Source organism: Calidris pugnax, unplaced genomic scaffold (genome assembly GCF_001431845.1).
Source record: "Calidris pugnax isolate Ruff unplaced genomic scaffold, ASM143184v1 scaffold102, whole genome shotgun sequence".
Lineage (NCBI taxonomy): Eukaryota > Metazoa > Chordata > Aves > Charadriiformes > Scolopacidae > Calidris > Calidris pugnax.
Window position 1 is genome coordinate 6,890,782 of NW_015090846.1, and position 19,565 is coordinate 6,910,346.

Here is a 19,565-nt window from a genome sequence, read left to right on the forward strand (position 1 = left end):
GGACCCGGCCGAGCAGCCGCGCGGCTGTCGATGAAGTAACTGGTGAGAGTCCAAAATGAAAGCTGCTAATCGGTTATGTGTGAAACCGTTGATCTTTAGAGTTAGGGATAAATTCTGGAGACTCTGTTGGAGAAATACGGCTTTGGTTTCTCAGCTCACATGAGATGCTGGATTGTGTAACTGCGTAGGATTCGTCCCCAAAATGTCGGGGGGCGGAGGCAGGGCTACTTCCTGCTTAATCATGTTTTTACAGCGTGCTTACGAATAGAGAGAAATGGAATATTTTTCTTCGTAGACACTAAAGTAGTCTCTACTAGCTTTTGCTAACTGGTCGTCTTTAATATCAAAAAAGAGAAACAAAGCAAGGCTGTTTTATTCAGAGCAGCACTGATATTCTCAATTTTTGCCACTTCTAGATCATTTCTGTCAGGAAAATGCATGCTCCCAGATATAAAGGAAAATAAAGTGTCCAAATTCAAGCAAGCTCTTAAAATAATCTAATGCAGATCGAGAATCTGTAATTTGGCTGAACACCAGTGTATTTTTTAATGTTTGCTTGGTACTCGTGTTAGTAATCTAAAGCATATTTCCCATTTGATTGCTGTGAATTCTTAACTGTTTCCCTACAGCTTTTCTAAAAATTCGCTATTATAGAATTTTGCAGTTTTGTCTGTTGGGAAGAATAAAGTTGTGCCAACTTGGTAGGTGTCAGGGAGCTTTTATTTGGACGTGCTAAGTGTCCGTAGGATATCTGAGTTCTTTGGATAACAGTAGGTGTCAGCCCTTCGGGAAGGACTGAAGAGAAGAATGGGATTAGCCTTCACGTGGGCATTCTGCTTGGAATGGGAATGCTTTTTCCTTGGACTCGTAATACTGTGGAGTTCACTGCTTTTGTTACAGCCTTTAGGCTGAATGATGTGATTTCGAAAAAGTTTCATAGTTGTTTCACGTTCTTTTCGTACTGAGAATCTCAGAGATCAGTTTATATTTAAATCCATGATTGGAGAGTAACAGTTCCTACTGTTACTACTAAGAGTGGAATATTAATAGCCAGTTGCTCCTGGCTGTGAAAGTTGATGGTTGTCTTCACCAGAGTAATTCAATCAGCAAGGAGTGGTTTAATGTTAGACTTGGCTTTGAGAAGTAGTGAAAATACTGTAAAACAGCTGGTCATAGAAATCAACTGTGAGTCAATGATCAGAAGCTCAAGGTAAACAAAATAGATAAGAATGCACCAATCTTAAGAAGACAAACTTTGAGAAATCATAGGGTCATAGAGTCATAGAGTTGTCCAGGCCAGAAGGGACCTCCAAAGGCCATCTAGTCCGACCCCCCCGCAGTCAGCAGGGACACCCCCAACTAGACCAGGTTGCCCAGGGCCTCGTCGAGCCTCTCCTTGAATATCTCCAGGGAAGGGGCCTCAACCACCTCCCTGGGCAACCTGTTCCAGTGCTCCACCACCCTCACAGTGAAGAACCCTCTCCTAAAAAAATCAAACTGAGTACTTTTTCAGGCACTTTGCAGTTCAGTTGCTGAATTCATTTGCCACAAGATGTTTTGAAATAAAAAATGTAAAAAAAAAAAAATTTTGTATGCGGAGGAATAGCAGGAAGAAGAAGAAGTGAACAGATTCAGAGAAGAAACGTAAAATAAAAATACCACTCTACCACTCAAACTTAAACAGAAAAGTGTTTATACGATATCTGTCTCAGGAAGTCCCTAAACTACAGCTCACTGCTGACAGGAAGCTACATCTGGAAAACAACTATTGTACCTTTGCCTTTTTCCTATATTCTTTTTTGAAGCATTCTCTGCTCTCTGACACTGCATGGGATATGTTTAAAAATGTTGAAATTAATCACTATTATAATATTTAAACTTCTGTAATCTGTTTTTCCTGATTCATTGGAAAAGCGTTAGGAAATAATTGGGTTTGGGGGAAAAATAAAAAATAAATAAATTGGCAGTACTCTTTACAAAATCTGATTTGTTCAGAAGGAAAGCTTTGCTAGGAGGCTTTGGACAGCTTCAGAATTTTTTAGACTGTTTCAGTGGATAAGAGAATGATTTGCACTAGTCAGAGTTGATTTGGGGCATAAAGCCCTGAACATAATTCCAGCTGAATTACTGTTAACTTTTTCTTTCATACACTGTTATCTTAACTTGAAAATCGCTTGGGTTATGCTCCGCTTACTTGTCTGTTTTCCTATATTAGGCTTCATTGCTGTAGTGACAAAGGTGGGGTGATTAATTCCAGTGATCCATTAGTATGAAGTTACTCAGGAAACAGCATGAGATTGTTTCCTTCTTTTAATGTTGGAATGGCTAGGTACAAAACAATGATAAAACTTCGTTCCTGTCATTAAACAAAGACAAGAGGAATGGCTGAAAGTGAGTTAGTTGACTTAAACAGGTTCTTTGGTGTTCCATGTTCCATATCACCATGTTCCAGTATTTAAAGGGTGGCTACAAAGAAGATGGAGACTCCCTTTTTACAAGGAGTCCCATGGAAAAGATGAGGGGTAACGGGTACAAGTTACTCCTGGGGGGATTCCAATTGGACATAAGAGGATAACTTTTCACAGTGAGAGCAACCAGCCACTGGAATAATCTCCCCAGGGAAGTGGTGACTTCCCCAACACTGGATACTTTTGAGGTTCATCTGGACAGGGAGCTGGGCCACCTTGCCTAGGGGATGCTCTTGCCAAGAGAGGTTGGACCAGATGATCCTTGGGGTCCCTTCCAACCTGCTGTTCTATGGTTCTATGAAAACTTTATAATAGAGATCAGTGGCAGTCTGTGTTTGTATAAGATGTGACATTATGGTAGGCTGCTCAGTTGAGGATTTGATTTATCAAAAGGTAAGAAAGAATGGCTTTTAGGAATGTTTTTGTTTTCTCTGAAGTGCTTTAAATCAACTGTCAAACTGAAAAGTCAGTTCACTGAAATTGTATTGCTTTAATTTCCTTTAAAACTTGTAAATTTTTAACCATGCTGAAATGTCACTGTAGAGGCATTAGTATTTCCATCTGTCTCTGCCAAGCGTTAGAAAATGCCTGTCTTATTGAGTCACTATTGTATCAGGACTGATGTTACCCATTAGTTTAGTTTAAAGTCTCTTTGGAGAACAGGACTCTATACAAGTAAACACTGCCATGGTAGATCTAAGAAACCATGGGAAGGTTAATTAAGTTTGAAAGGGCTAGTCTTTAACACTCACAGAAGTAGTGCCACTGCAATTAAAAGCATTGGCACTTTTGTTAGTGATGTATCTTCTTCCACAGAGAGACTATTTATTTTTTTATATTTCTAGAAAAAAATTCAAAGGTATATAGAAAAATGTTAAATATGAAAAATGAAGTGCAATTTAATGGTTTAAGTTGGCAGAGTGCTCTGCCTGAGGTAAATGTTTCAGTGTCGAGCTTTTGATTAAAGAAGCAAATTACAGTTACTCTTCTGATTAGCAAATGAAGCTCAGGAAAATAAAAACTTTAATTCAAAACTACTCAGTGAATTCAACTCAATTCACAATTAGTTTGGGGAATACTAAACCCACATTTTTTACTAATTTATTATTTGGTGAAAAATAATTCATTAACTCCAAGCTTACTCTTTCTTATTTAACAGTTATTAATATTTAAAAAAAAATTAAGAGTGAGATTGAGCACTTTGAGACATGCACTTACGTTGTGCTTTGGCTTTTTTTTTAATCTTTGTTCTTAAGACTCAGGCCACAAAATAGATATGACTGAGATAAAAAAACATAAGCATTATACAATCTCATTTGTGGATAGAGCCCTAATAAGGAACAGGCTGTTGTCACACACTTGGACTAGGGAGAAGACTGGTCCTTTCTAAACTCATCCAAGAACTAGAATGCTCACAGCTTCCAGTTTACCAGCTTTCTCAGAGAAAACTTCAGCGGAAAGGAAGTCAGGTTTTTTTTCCTGTTTTACACATCCAGTGATTCTTCAGTGAGCTGCCTTATATTTATTTTCCCTTCTGTTTATTTATCATAATCTTTTACTTTTAACACATCATAACACTGCAGCATTACATGTAGCGTAAGATACTTTTGAACGTCTCAAAGTAATTAAAGATCTTAATTTCAGAATGTACGAATGTGTGCAGGTTGTTAGGGTCAAGTGAATGAGCAAAAATGCTCAGTAGAAAGGAAGCAAGCTGTTACACAGCCTGGAAAGGACTTTTGTGTTTTGACTGTGAATCTTTTGTTTAATAGAGTTTTCTAAAGACTGATTTACTGACTAAAAATATTTAATTATAGAGGTAATAAGAGACAAGTGATCAGCTCTTCTTGTACTTCTGACTGTATGACACAGATGTGGGCTTCAGGCCGAAGTATCTGGTGGCCGTATGAGTATTTCCTCCTCTCTTACAGCTCTCATTAACGGGACGGTCCTAACTCAGGAGCTAAGTCAGGTCCAGGAACACGATACACTTTGTGTGGCCAGAGTAAGACCAAGAACAATTTATGAACCACCCAAGTGAGTAGCTCAGGGAAGCTGTCTTCATACAGCTTATTACTGATTTGATGCATCTTTTTTGTTTTATGTAAGTCTCTGTTAAATGTTGGTTTTAATTGATACTGATTACAGCTTTTCTGTAACAATTGTTTCCAATTGCATCATCTCGTTTGCCATGAAACAATAATTTTCAGAACGTTCACTCCAATTATATAATTATTTGGGATTTTGTGTTTGATTAAAGGAAGTAGAGTTGTATATCAGTGTATATAGAGTCATATATTAGCATGGTTTTGAACCCATAAGGTACATTTGCCTGAATGATCCTTGAGTTTTATTTGGGTGAATAATGTCTACACTGAAAACTTACTGAAGTAGTTATTTAAGCAAACATCTCAATTTGGGTGTGATCATTCTTGAGGAATGCTGGGCCTGTAATAGACTCTCTGTTCCAGAGTAAATATTCCAAAATAGTTTGTCTATGCTTTCCAGGTATAGACAGGCCCAGAGTGTTAATGCTGCCCTCCTGGTTGTGAAACCAGAAAAGAGAGAAAATGATGTTTGTAGTAAGCTTGCTCCTGGTTATTAGAATGAGAAGAAGATAGTTAGTGTTTGTTTCAATGAAGAAGTTACATATGATCTGGAAAACAGGCTGGTACAGAGCATTGGCGGGGTTTTGTTTGATACATTGCTATTTCAAGTCAAAAAATAAAAACACTCAGCCTTGTTATAATTTTGCATTTGTGTGTGTGTGATGCTGATGTGAAGTTGTGGAGAGCTGGCGTGAGATAGAAGTGATAAACCTGGCCACAGTCCCGCTTCGGCTGTCCTGTGAGCGAGCCCACTGGCTTGGCCGCTGCGCCGGCAGGATGTGTTACAGATCACATGTTGGTGCCTTGGCAAAGAGTTGTCCTCAGTTGTTTTTAGAGTACTCCACGTCCTACCCAGGTTAACCAGTATATATACACTTGGGTTTGTAGAAAAATTTTCCAGCCCTTAGTCCATGGAAAATATCCAGTCTTCTTGAAACCAATGATACCACAAAACTGTTGGCTTTTCTGACTATGAGCTAATCTCCCAAGAATGGTGTCTCTGGTTTTACAGACTGCTGACTGTAGGGATTTGGACTTTCTACTGCTTAGTTAATTGATAAGTTGCTTTCTCTCTGTCCTCTGCTTTATTTAGTATAATAAAACCACACTACTGTACATGGGAAAAGTCTTTCATAAATATAGCTGACTACAAATTGGAAACATATTTTTGTCTCTTCTGGTTTTCCTATCAAGCCAGTGTCATCATTCAACTTTTGAGGAGAAAAAAGGGAAAATCATTTCTTTCCATAGGTTCCCTTCTGCTATGTGTGCCAGTTACTGCGTGACTTGTAGACGCTGCTTCCTGTGCTAGAAGAATGCTCTGTGCCCAGACATCTGCTGCACCGCAGCCTGGGCGCATTCAGGGCTTCGGGGCTGGGAATGTCTTTAGAAAGCGTACGTGATGATAAATAAGGAACTAAATTTATTCATTAAAACATACAATTTTTTTTTTTCTCCTCTTACAGCATGTGGTTGTCACAGCAACAGTACAATTTACCAAACAAATGTGGAAGATTATTATAGCACTTGGTCAAAATGTTAAGCAAGGATAACAAATTGAAGTCCTCAGGCTAATCTGAAGTACTTCCCCATCAGCTAATTATTCTTTGTTGCAAAGTAGTGAATGTGTGACTAACAAAAATACCATACAGTAGCTGTTTCTTAACTTACTTGCATTTGCAGAATTGCACAGACCCTTAACAGAGTACTGTGCATGAATGTTTGTGTCTGGTATACAGTACTGATGTTCTTTAACCCCTTAATTTTGGGTTTGTTAGCCCCTACTATTTCACAGGATAGTTTTATATCAATTATAGAAGAGATAAAAAAGAGTAAAAAAAGAAAAAAGACAATTGAGAATGATGAAACCTTTCAATCTTTATCTGCACTGGTTTTTTAGGATCAGTTTTGCAGCATTGTGTATTCGTGAAACAACTTTGGATACTCTAAGTCTTGTGCCTGCAAATTGTTGTAAACCCCCAAAAGACATTTGAAATTCTGTATTGTTAAGAATATGTGGTGCTACTACTACAGGCTGCACATTGTTGCATATGTTCTATAAGGAATTTAAACCTCACTTTTGTTAAGTCTTGCCAGTCATAATATTTATTTTCATGAGGTCTTTCTGACAGGGAAACATGCTCTCTCTCACTGAACCGGTGGATAACACTAGAAACATAGAAATCTGTGACAGAACAGAAAATTTTAACCCAGATTTTTTTGACTTCCAGGCAAATGCCTTAGGATACAGATTTCCATTTGTCTCTGCTACTGCAGTTAAAGTAATACCATCCCAGCTTTTCTTATTGGTATAAGTGCACACACTTTATGCATGTGACTGAAAGAATTTTGTCTTTCATAACATATTGTGTCAGTCTTTCTTAATGAGGAACAAATCACACACCATACCTGTTTGTGAAAATTTTAAAGCTTATATGCTTCAGCTAATGTTCATCAGAATTGGGTGAAGCTGAATAACCCCTGATTTCAGAAGGCTGGGGATTATTTTTCTTAAGAGCGTTTTGTTAGTACCCATGAACTCCAAAGTACGTGTATTTATTGCCTGCTTCAGTACTATTTCCTCTTTCTCAGAAGCCTTGAGTATTGAACAAAGAATTAATAGGAAAAACTTAACTGTGCATCAAGACACAAGTATACTATCTTAGGTTTACATTCTGCTGAACACTGCAGTTCTCCACAAATACTTTTTCAACAAAATTTCGCCTTTGAAGTTGTCTGGTGGATGGGAGCACTCAGAATGCATAATCTGAGTGGCATTGACTACTACATTTCAAGGTCACTAATTTGTTGTACTTCAGTTTCCCTGTCTTTAAATTGTCAGTAATATTACTGCTTTGTTTGAGCCCTAGAGTGAAAATTTAAGAATTAGGTATTATAGCTTTTTTTGCCAATTTGAAAATAATCGGTCCCCTTTATATGGTATGATTTCCATTGATAAATTTAGTTCTGGATTATTTGGCCATGCTTTTCCTTGGTCTGTGTCATTATTTCCATGATACCATAAACTAATGAATACTGTGTTGTCCGCATACAATATCCAGCTGCAAAATTAGTTCTAGTAACAATGGAGAAAAGTCAGTATCACTGGAAAATGTTTGGCCTGGGGAAGCAGCTGCCCATGAGCTCACCCTCTGGAAAATATCCTGATGGCTTCACATCTTAGAGAGCTTTTTTCAGTGCACAGTAGCACAAATGTAAGCCAAGGTTTGAAAAGCTAGTGCTGTGTGTTTTCTTTGGCATATGGCAACCCTGAGCCTTTCCTTTGAGAAGCAGGTCTTAAAGTCTTTTGCTGAAGGGAATCATTTTGTGATTCCTCTGAGCAAAACGAACTGATTCTCAATCTATTACTATTATCACATCATATATAAAGAAGGGTTCAAAGTGCCACTGCCCAGATGAAGGCTGGTAACATTAAAAAAAAAAATAATCAAGCAACTAATCATCCTTCTTGCTTTAAAAGGAGGGAGGGAGAGGAACACCATTGAAAAGGAGTAGCTTGACGTGTATGTACAACGAATGTGTTCTGTTTTGTTCCAGCATGTTGCATTCAGTTTAATTTTTTATTGGCATCCGTCAGTTCTGTTTCTTTCTTCCTGCACCATACTACCCACAAAAATCCCATTTCCTTTCACTTTTATTTGGAATTTACAGGACCTATGCTAGCTCCTCTTCCCCCCCATCCTTTTTGTTGTTAATGTTTCTCATTGGTCCTCATTTTTGTTTCCTGAAAAATTACTGTTTGTCCTGAAAAAATGCTTACGACTGCTGTTACAGATTAAGAGGGTGTTTATACGTGTATCCTTGATGTCAATGAAAATAGCTACAAACTTGCTCAAAATAGCTGGAAAGCAGCCTTGAGCCCGGCTGTCAGAAGGCATGTTGCAGCATAGAGACTTTGAGCAAGCAGAATCTTGACAGCCTTTACTCTAACTACATTTTGATGTGGCACTGGACAGGAGGGGATAGTGAACAGCTGTTATGTGGAGTCTAAATTTAGATGGGATCTTCTGGTTGTGGAGCGATCTTGGTGACTTGGTCTGGTTTTACTGAACATCGAACTGTTATAGAGCCAGGGGAAATTGGGGTCCTTTCCTTCATTCTCAGTGTGAGGAGCCGGGTCCATGTTGGCAATGTGTAAATGTTAGTAACGCTCCGCTGTTGGATGGTGGGTGAAGCAGCTCCCAGTGTGGTTGGACCCTTTGTAAAAATACGTTCAGAAGAGCTGAAAATAGTAATCAGGGTTTGGGTTATTGGTTTTCCCCCCTTAAAATGTAAGCAAGACTGTGTTATGGAAACAGAGTAGATATAAGCAGGAGCAAGGTGCTGTTTATGTTTATAAAGTTTATGTTTCTGTGGTGTGACATGTGAAATCTACTATGAGACCTGAAATCTGAGAGATTTGGAATCTACCATGAGGTATAATAAACCTCAAAGTGTGTGTGTCCACACAAGAGTGAGAAAGGATACAGGAAGAGGTGGTCTTGCTGATCTTGACAAACGTGGAGGAAATTGTCTTCTAAACAAATGAAGTCTGGTCTTTTTTTTTTCTCTCTGCTTGTGTATATACTTTGTTAATCCAGGCATTCTTATAAACAGCAAAGACCAGTCAGATCCAAACTAAGACTGGAGAGTGAGGAAATGGAACGAGCGTACGGGAGAGGGACAAGCTGTGCTTAGGCCACGCTGGGGAAAACCTTGTGCCCAAAGGAGAGAGGATTTATTCTAGGTTATTTTTCGAGTAGTCGAGCTCAGGTCATTCAATAGGATACTTATGGAGTAGACGTACGTGCAGTTCACTCACTGGCTTGGCAGAGACTGATAGTTTTCCTGCAAAGCTGAGGAAATACAGGGATGTGGAAGCTAGACAATATGTAAGGAGCAATACATGGAAAGAATAATGCTGTAGGATTTTTAACATAAACTTGGCAGCAAGCACCAGCAAGCATCAGAAATAACTCTTGTTATCAGTAGGCAGTCTATTGCGGAATTATCTTTGAACTCTTAGATTTAAAATATTGTCCATGATAATGTATAAATATACAAAACTAGCCATGCTGGCCTTTTCAGGTAATATTCTTAAGTGAAAATCTATCTTTCTGCAGTTTCCAGGCATGTGGACAGAGACAAAAATATACTGCTGTAGGTAAGTTAACAGAGCTGTACTCAAAGCATACTGAGATAGCAAACTCAAGCGCTCCCTCTTCCTTTAAATGTCACTCATCTATTGGCTTGGGATGTTATTGTAGTTGAGAGAAGTAGAAGCATATCAGCATATTTAATCCACAGGTCCAGAACCCCACACTACTAATACAGATTACAAAAATGGAGGCTATTTTTGTTAGAAAATAGAACAAATAAAGCAGTTATTGAAAACATACATAACTTTTAATGATACAGAGATCTGGCTTTCTATAGAATCTGTAGAGATGGAAATGAAGACAAATTCAGAATCGTTTTTAGAAGGTGCTTTTTGGAATCAGGCAATAAATAACCCAGGTAGCACTTAAGTTAAAAGCATTAAGATACTCTGAGTCATGTGAACCTTTCCTTTATAAACTATACACATATCTACGAGATATATTACTTTTTCAAGAGAGAGCATTTTTAATATGGGAAGAAGTTTTGTAATAGGCTGGTCTGGGACAGTGAAGGAAGTGCGGCTGTAAAACTTGACCTGATTTCTAAGCATCCTTTTTCTGTTTTCATGCCAGTGTGACTGGAAATTCCAGATAGTTTATATGCTGTTCTGTTGTTAATCCAACTCTATTCCACTCATTTATAAGGACTAAACATCCTTTTTTGTTTTGGTGGGGTTATCAAGTTACCTCGGCCGTTGGAGCACTTTCTTATCTGTCATGGCAGCGGGTCTGACAGGGATATGGTTGTTTCTTAGTCCAAATTCACAGACTGGGGTGGGGCTTGAGAGACCGGTTACTCATGGCCTTATGGTTTCCTAGCAAAGCATTAACAGTTCATAACGAACTGAGCTTGTTCTTGCTTATCACTGCCTCTATGTTTGTTTCTTCATTTTTCAATGACAGTTCATATAATGTCTTCACCCATTCCTCCCTAAGCAGTAAAAAAATTTTCCAGAATGCATGAATGAATAGGCTAAAAATTTACAGAAATTTGATAGGCACGTGCGGCCTGGCTAGTTCTGGACATAGCCCAGTGTGACCCAATGAGCCACTTATTTGTCAAGGTGGCAGAGATCTGAAGAAATGGATATGAAGCACAGCACTAACAACAAAAAGTCTTGCAAGGGATTTCCATAAAGTATTCCTAAGTCGCAGAGCAGAAACATTAATGGAGGTATTCCAGACAGCACTTGAGGTATGCAAAATTCCACAGCAAGACTGAATCTGACCTCTAAAACTATGGAATAGTGAAGTATGGGGTGCATTCAACATGTGAATGAGATTTTGCTCATGCAAATACTGTGTACTTATTGAAATCTAAATCTAAAAAAATTGTTACATCTGCCTTATTTTTCATAAGCTGTAAAGAAGAAGACATTAGTAAGCCACATGGCTTTTCTTAAACTTGCTCGATTATTGCTGGTAGTCTGTGTTTTACAGTTCTACGTGATAGTAATGAGACAATACTAGAGAACACGGAAATGTTTAAATTTCAGGAAAGAATTTCTGTCTTCCTATATGGAAATCCTATTTCCAGGGTTTTGGTTGGTTTGGTGTTTTTTTTTAATTCGAGTTTGAGGCATACTTACTACTAAGAGATTACGTGAAAAAAATTTGTTTTCACTGCACAAACTTAATACACTTCTAAAGATCTGGTTATTATAAGTATTAATGCAAGCATACTGAAATTCACTCAGGAGTGAGTTGCTTAGGTGTGCTCCATAGTGGCTTTCCTTCCCTTTTAAAAAATTACACTTGACTAGCATAGTTGCATTTCCTTTTGTTTGCGTAGCTGGAATTTATTGAGAAAATGTAATGTTCTAAACCTAGAAGAGTGAAAGTGAGCCAGCTAGCTATTTTCCTGAAAATAAGAGTGCTTTTTTCAAGGCAGGGCAAGAAAATGTGGGGCAGAGGGAGAGTCATTAATTATAAACATGCTGAAAAACAGTATGGAAAGTCTAATGTGGAAATATGGTAGATTTTTATGCTTAAGTTATTTTGCTGCTCAAAAGAATGTTCCTTTCTTTGTTACGCAGCAAGGAAGCACTAACTTCCCTAGACAGCTCATAGAATAGTTTAGGAATATATTAAATTGAATCCTGCCTTTTAGCTGGACCCTAAATGTTTGAGCACTCCTTTTATAAAGAAATCAGCCTAAGATAGTGTTTTTGACACACTGCAGCAGTAGCCGCAGTGATCCCGAATGGAGCACACATCGGGATTTTGATTCGGGCTGTTTGGACACAGTGTTCACAGCAGACTCGGTACATTCTATACAGCATTTTCTCCCTGCATTCATAAAGGGTTTCATTTCCAGGACTACTGAGGTCAGTAAAAGTTTTGCTAATGACATCTGAGACTAGGAGATTATGCTGTTTGTCTTTTAAACTAAATTACAGAGCCAAAAAATAGCAGCACTTAGCCAGGCAAAGATGTCCATGTTGCTTGTTTTTTCTATTGTGAGTCATCTTACAGCAAATTCTCTGAATACTGACTGTAAAAAAATATTTAATCTGTATATCATGCATGCTTTCAAAAGATACTGCACTTATTAATGCAGTAACCCTCCTTCTCAAGCTTTGGAAATAAAAATTATCTCTTTGAAGGAAAAAAAATTGGGTTTTAATTATTAGGAGCCTTCAGGCTTCAAGAGCACAGGAATATCAAGTCTCTGAGCCCTCTGGCAATCAGGTCGTGATATAGGACAATCTGTAGTAATCTGCAGTCTGAGCAGAATACACTTACACAAAAATCTTTTCTCTAATGAGTGTTTCATTTTGGGCTGCTTGCTAACTTAAGAGGAAATAAAAACATCTTTCGTATGTCTTTTCAGAACTGGAGTAACAACTGTAAACTTGCAATGCTTTTGTGCTCAGCCTTATATAAATGGTAAAAAGATGTTCCTGAAAAGTAATGGTTGTTTTTGGAAAGGATAAAACGTGTTGGGTTCCATCCTCCCTGCAGAGCTTCACAGGCTTGTGTGTCAGCGAGCACGGGGAGTGCTGGGACGTGAGTGCGGATACAGCACGGTTCCCCAGCAGAACCAGGACCTTACCCCACCTTCCTGGGGGAGTTCTCAGCTGAGTTTGGTGGGGGAATGGAAAACAATAGTAAACAATGAGGGAGATGCCAGTAGTGCTCTTACTTAGGCCAGAGAATTTTGGTAGTAGGTTGCTTACATTTACCTGATAATGGAATTGCTGAAAAGCCAGAAATGTTCCTGTATGTCAAGTTCCCAGACTGACTTACTGTTTTCTTACAGAAAAGGTTTTGTGGAGCTGATTTAATTTTCTATTTTATGTTGTTGTTTAGAACATGCAATTTTTCTGTTCTTACTCAGTTTTTAAACTGGTAATTTTAATGCTGTAAAAGAACCTATGTTAAGTTCTAGGTTTCACCCTTTAATCGGATGAAAAAATTTTCTGCTGTGCATGAGAGTGTGTTAGTGCATTTACTTCTGTGCAATAGAATTTTCCGTTTGTTAGTCTCCTGATTTTATTTGGATTAAAATGAAGGACACTTCTCCAGCCCTGTGGGTCAAATTCATTATTTTTACTACAGATTTTGTTGTCGGGGAGGGGCAGCTTATAAAAAAGACAGACCGTATTCTTCTCAGAGGTTCACAGCAAAAGGACAAGAGGGAATAATCACAAGTTGTAATATGGAAAATTACAACTGGATATAAATAAAAAGAAAAGATACTATTAGAGTGGTTAAGGAACACTGGATTAAGTTGATCAGAGTCTCTATCCCTACATTTATAAGGCTGTTGGCAATTTTTTCCAGCTTTGGCACAGCACAGATTTGAGCAGGAGATTGGACTAGATTGACCTCTGGAGGTCCCTTCTGACCAAAGTTATCCTGTGATTATTTGTGCCAGAACAAAGTATGCATTTTTCAGATGTGTCATAGAACTTAAGCACTTGTTTGTTTAATGGACCCAGTCCACAATGGCAGCAAATAGTTGGTTATATTTGTTAAAATTATGCAACTATCTCTGTTTGAAACACTAGATCAATTCGTTAATTGATTTGTCTGTTTCAGGAATTTATCTCTTGGATTTAATCTACATTGATTCTGCATATCCCGCTTCAGGCAGCATTATGGAGAATGAACAAAGATCCAATCAAATGAACAATATTCTCCGAATAATAGCTGATCTGCAAGTCTCCTGTAACTACGGTTGGTAAATTCTGTTATACCTATTAAGCCATAACTAAATAATTAATCTGCTAGAGTTGAACCCTAGTAAGTGATGTAACTTTTACTTCTGTGCAGTTTCAATCTTACGGGTAAATTAGGCAAATAAGCATGTATTGTAAATTGTGAGAGCTATAAAAGAAGTTGTGCAGAGTTTACTGCTACATGTGGACTACAAATGGTGTGCCTTCAAGTACAGGTATTGCATTTGGCATATATTTTGTTTCCATTAAAGGCAGAGAGAATTCTCTCTTCCCTTTCTTTTGCAGTAAATATGATGTCTTTGGAGTGTAGAATATCTTAATCTCATTATCATTTTATAGTTAATGACCTGATAAGATGATTACAAAACGAAATACAAATTGTGTGTTAAGTTTTTCCATATACCTCACTTGCTGATGAAGTGAGGAACATGAGGGGGCTGCTTCTTTTTGTTAATAGGATTTTATTGCAAAATACATTTCTGCAATTCTAGCCTTTTATTGAAGCCTTGTATCAAGAAATGTGCTGGTTTTGTGGTCTTGACAAATATTCAGTGTACTGTTGGTGACCTAGCATGACTTTTCATTGCTTAAACATGGAACAAGCTGCTTAAACATGGAACTTGAGAGCAACTGTACAGTTAAACAAATTAAGAACAATTTTTTGGTACAATTTTGGAGAGTTTTGAATAGGAAAAAAAAAAGATTGTGAGAAAATAAGGTGAGAAATTATTTGTGTATGCTTAAGTATCCAACTGTTGCCCTTTGTTATCAACTTCTAAGTATTAGAAAATGTTTAAAGGTAGGGACTAGGCATATTAATAATTCTGAATAGCTAGATTATTCAGATACCATGTTCTTATTGTGAGTTTCATTTTGTCTCAAAGAAACCCCATTATTTCACTGGCCCTTTCCTTTTTACAATTTTGGCAGCTTCTTGCATTGCTATGCATTAATTTTGAGTGCTTTTGTTAAGATTAGAATGAAAATTAAAATACAGCCTCAAAGAAACAATATTCTGGAGTAATGGGTGTCTTTAAAACATTTGTCTTTATGAGAGCATAAAAGTTAAGTTAGATACTGTAAGGTGTGTTCCTGTCTGTGAACCACGCATCAAAGGAATTTTCTGTCATTCTGAACTCAGTGTCTTTCTTTCTTGGTATTTAGTATTGCAATTTTTAAGTCTCTTCACTCCATGTTCATATGAGAATCACTAACAGCCATGGCTGCAGGCTTTAATTTCCCCCAAAACAATGAGCACAAAATTCAAGCAGGGTTTGCAACAAGTAACTATTTTCCATTTGTGAGACAGCATATAGTAAAACCCACAAGCTTCCCTGGTGATGAAGGCAGCTGTGTTTTCTTTAACAACTGAGCATCACTTTTGCTCAATCAAATCTTTAACATCTTTGAGTCAAAGTAATATTTCTGCCTGGTTTATTCTTTTGGAAGGTTCAGATTCTGTGTTTCTGTTAAGATAACCATGAGAACCAAAAAAAGTCATTTTGGATGACGTGAATGTTAATCTCTTTTTTTCTTTTTCTTTTTTGAACACTTCACAGATCATCTTACCACACTGCCCCATGTGCAAAAGTATTTGAAGTCTGTCCGTTACATTGAAGAACTTCAAAAATTTGTAGAAGATGACAATTATAAGTAAGTATGGTTCTTTTCTTCAGGTTTTGGGGAACTTGATGGAAAGATGACTTAGCTGTTAGTTTGATTAAGAGTTTAACAAAAAGCCATTGCCTGAAGATGTTTTGGGGTTTGTCTGGTGTTCTTAATGTTTTATTAATGGAGCTAATAATACCAAGATGCCTGTGTAAAATCCAGAGTGACTGTCTTCCTTCATGTCTCCAACCAGATTTCCAAACTGACATATCTTCGTAGAAGTTGAAAGCGGATGAAAATCTAGTCTTTGTTCTAGTACATGATGGTTGCATTTTGGGGATTTTGTTCAGGAACTCTAAAGCCATTTCCAAGATGTCCAGGATTGACTCTATGCTATTGTAAATAATACATAAAAAACATCTTCCAGTTTCAAATTGCTATTTTTAATAATCTGGTACTTAAGATATAAACCTGACAATCTGGGGGGGTTAAACATGTTAAAGCAATGCTTACAAAAGAGGTGGAGAAGAGCCAACCCGTGCAATGGTGTGAAATAGGCAACATAGAGTGTATTAGTGAGTATGTGAACGTGCTCCAGCTAAAGGAGAGGATAATCCCTGGCCAATAATTCTGAAAGAACTAGTACATTAAATCATAGGTCTAGTAGCCAAGTTTTCAAATAGCTCAACCAAGGTAGATGAAATGCTATATAATTAGCTATTGGCAAATATAGTAGCTCTATTTAGGTGAGCAGAATTAAAATTATTCAAGGCAACCAGACATTCAATAATATGGTGGTAGTATAAGAGATTTTAGACTATGTTTTGGAGAGTAAGGTTATCAATGAACTTCTTTAAAACCAGTCTTGTTACTAGTTTCATTAAATACTTCAGTTACGAATTTTGTCTCAGAATGTGCAGAGACCATATACTATTAGCATAGACCATATGCTAATAAAACAGTGTTGGAAGGGTTAATCAAAGTAGAAGATTATTTAGATATCACAAAAGAATAATCAGATCACCTGGTGACTAAAATGATAGCAACACAAAAATCAAAACGTTATATATTTATTCGACCAATAAGTACGGTGTTGATCATTAGATGTCTGTCAGAAGTGAGATATAGCCATGAAAAGACAAATTCATCCCTACTCCCTATCAAATATAGTGCTTCTATAAAAAATTAGATTGTTAATACTGCTTCAAAAGGAGACCTTATGTGGAGTACTGTATGCAATTCTGGCCAAATGCACTTAGAGTGCATTTTAAAAAATGCTGGTGCAATCAGGTGAATGAAGTCTGTCTTGTAACACTGGACTGAAGAACTAGGTTTGGATTTAGCCTAGAAAAGGAGAAGTTTAGGTGATAGAATCACTATGTATAAACACAATTGGGAGAAAATAGGGAAGATAAAAAGCAATTTAAACTAAATTGTAATGGTAGCACAAGGATAAATGAAAACAAAAATTTAGAAGCTAAATGTTGAAATGTGGTTCCTAACCATCAGAGTGATGGAATTCTGGAACAGCTTCTTAATTGGAGTAGCGAGACAAATAATTGAGTAAGTTTAAGTTAAAACTTGACCAGTTAATGAAATGAAAGCTACCAGTTAGCATTTGTAAAAAGAAAAGAACAGATTCAATGAATCAGAAGACTGTGTATTACCAGTGTGGGGTCATGTCCGTATGAGCATGTCGAGTGACCTCCCCTAACAATTCTACGTTTCTCTGCAATTATAGCAGACCGTTCAGGAAAAAAAAAAGTGTGACCATAACAGAGACAAAACCCCACGTTTGAGCATAGCGTGAGTCAAGCGATTTATCTTTCTGATTTTGACCGTAACTGCAATTGGTGATACCTCCAGCTGCCAAAGTTGTTCCACTCTGGTTCAGGCCATTCTGCATACAGCACTATTCCTCTGCCAAATCTGTGAAACGGATTCTTGTGATGTGTGTGTGTGGAGCTTTGCTTTTCTTGAAAGTGTAATTCTAAAAGTAAAACCATTCAGACAAAGTATTCTTCTGGAGCTTCTCTGAGTATTATCAGCACATACTTCAAATGGAGCAAAAATGTCCAAATCTGTCCCCTTGCTTAGGGTAAACTTCAGCACGGGGTAGTTCCTGCCAAAGATCATACTTGGCTGTGGTGTAATGGGTTTGTGCTTTTGTGTATGGTTGATCATAGATACTAAGAATAGTGAGGTTTCTGTAGGAAAATTATTTGGGAAAAAAGTATGTGTTTTTATGATGTTAACAAAGTTTATCTGCTTCATGCAATTAGAATTCCTGCCAGAGTACTGATGATAGAACGCGTATGTTCTTCCTTTTCTTAGTCTCATGACATTGTGTATGTTTCACAAACAGAGATGAGTTGTGCAACAGATGCACATGGAACATTAACATTGCTTACAGGCTTTTGAAAAGGTTCGGCAGTCTAAGACTTGTCTTAAAGGTAGTCTGAGATTTAAATCTCAGTGTTAAAATTTAGCAAGTGGTCATTATTTACTAATTTCCCACGTCTCCATGCTTCATTAAGTTGCGAACACAGAGCAAAATTAAATTTAGTAATTGGTAAAGGTGAAGAATTGTAGTAAGTATAGGCTTTACGGCCCCCAGATTGAATTCCAGACACTGGTCGTGTTGCTTAATTTGATTTTTAGGTGGAGTTTCCTGATGATGCATCAATGTTAATGTTATATATCCAATAGCTTTCATGAACTGTGGTATCTTAGGCAAAATAGATTAAACAAGTGGTTTCTGTAAGTATATGATACTATAACATAATATTTGGGAAAAAAGTAATGAGTAATTGTAGTTTAAATTTGACAATCATTTTAACCTCAACAGCAGCCTTGCTGATAATGATGGAAGGTATTTGATGTATCTTAAAGATCATTTATTACTTTTGATTTAGTTATTGGTGAGAATATTTCAATCAAATTTAGCAATTTTCTTTCTAAGCTTCACTATGGCAGGGAAAAACTGGACTGAAGTCAGAAGAAGTATTAAAAAGAGGGAAAGATTTGATTCTTAGCATAGTACAGTTGCTGCAGTTTATATACATTGGAGAACTTTGACCTTTTTCTACCATGTTTGTTTCATCAGAATAAAGCTTTAATTTAAAGTTTGCATTCATCAAAACTCATCACAACTACCCTTAAAGAGAACTCCTCTTCCATCTTTGTATTTGATAAGAGGATTTTTGATACTTGCTTTCATGTTTTCCTCTGTTTTCCCTAATGGATCTTCAGTTTCATAGCATTTTCTGGTCCCATGCTAGAAGAAACTGTAAGCCTTAAAAAGGCAGAGAGTGCTAAGTTTGTATAGTTGGAAAGAATCTCCTCTCTCTTTCCAGTGACTGCTCTTTTTGAGCCAGGGACAGCGTTAGTGCACTCTGAAGAGACGTGTGCTTGACCCTTGGCAGGGAGAACAGAAGTATCTCGGTACCAGGCTGTCAGGGAGAGAAGTTAGATAGTTGCCCTAAAATGTACTGGCAGGATCCCAGCACATGTTTTGCCAAATGAGAACCTCAATTACACTGAAAAGGAAAATTTGGCAGCCATTTTATATAAACAAAGCTTTTCTCTACAATTTTTTGTGCCAGTTCAATTGCTTGCTTTAGGTTCGTGCTTGTCAGCAAGTGCACTCCAGAAAACCCCTGGCAATGATGTCATATCCTAAAAATAATAGATCTTTCTTGCTCAGCCCATATACTGTTTTCTGCAGAAGCTGAGAAATTACAATATTTGCTGGTTACAAGACTAAGGGGGCAAAAATAGGACCTAAGTTATCAGGATTCCTTCCAGTTATACCCGAACTGTGTTGCTAATCATGGTGATCTCAGGGCATCACTGCAGCCAGTGGGCTTCAGAGACACCGTCATGCAGCTGCTACAGGACCTTCCTCCTCCAGGAGTGCAAGAAGTGAGGTGAGAGTGTTTGTCCCATACTTTTCCCCAGGTTTGCAGTTTTACCCGGAGCTGATCAGCACTGTCCAAACTTTGTGGCACCATGTCCCATCCTTTCTGAACCTGCCAT

General features: G+C 37.6%; 1 protein-coding gene across 3 annotated transcripts in view; it reads left to right on the top strand.

The window, feature by feature from the left end:
* RALGPS1 (Ral GEF with PH domain and SH3 binding motif 1) overlaps positions 1-19,565 on the top strand; it is an 88,621-nt gene that overhangs the window by 38,574 nt on the left and 30,482 nt on the right. For all 3 annotated transcript variants that reach the window (XM_014942832.1, XM_014942834.1, XM_014942833.1), the window contains 2 exons: positions 13,780-13,917; positions 15,479-15,572. In XM_014942832.1, the coding sequence (XP_014798318.1) occupies positions 13,780-13,917; positions 15,479-15,572 (232 nt within the window). The remainder of the gene's footprint in view (positions 1-13,779; positions 13,918-15,478; positions 15,573-19,565) is intronic.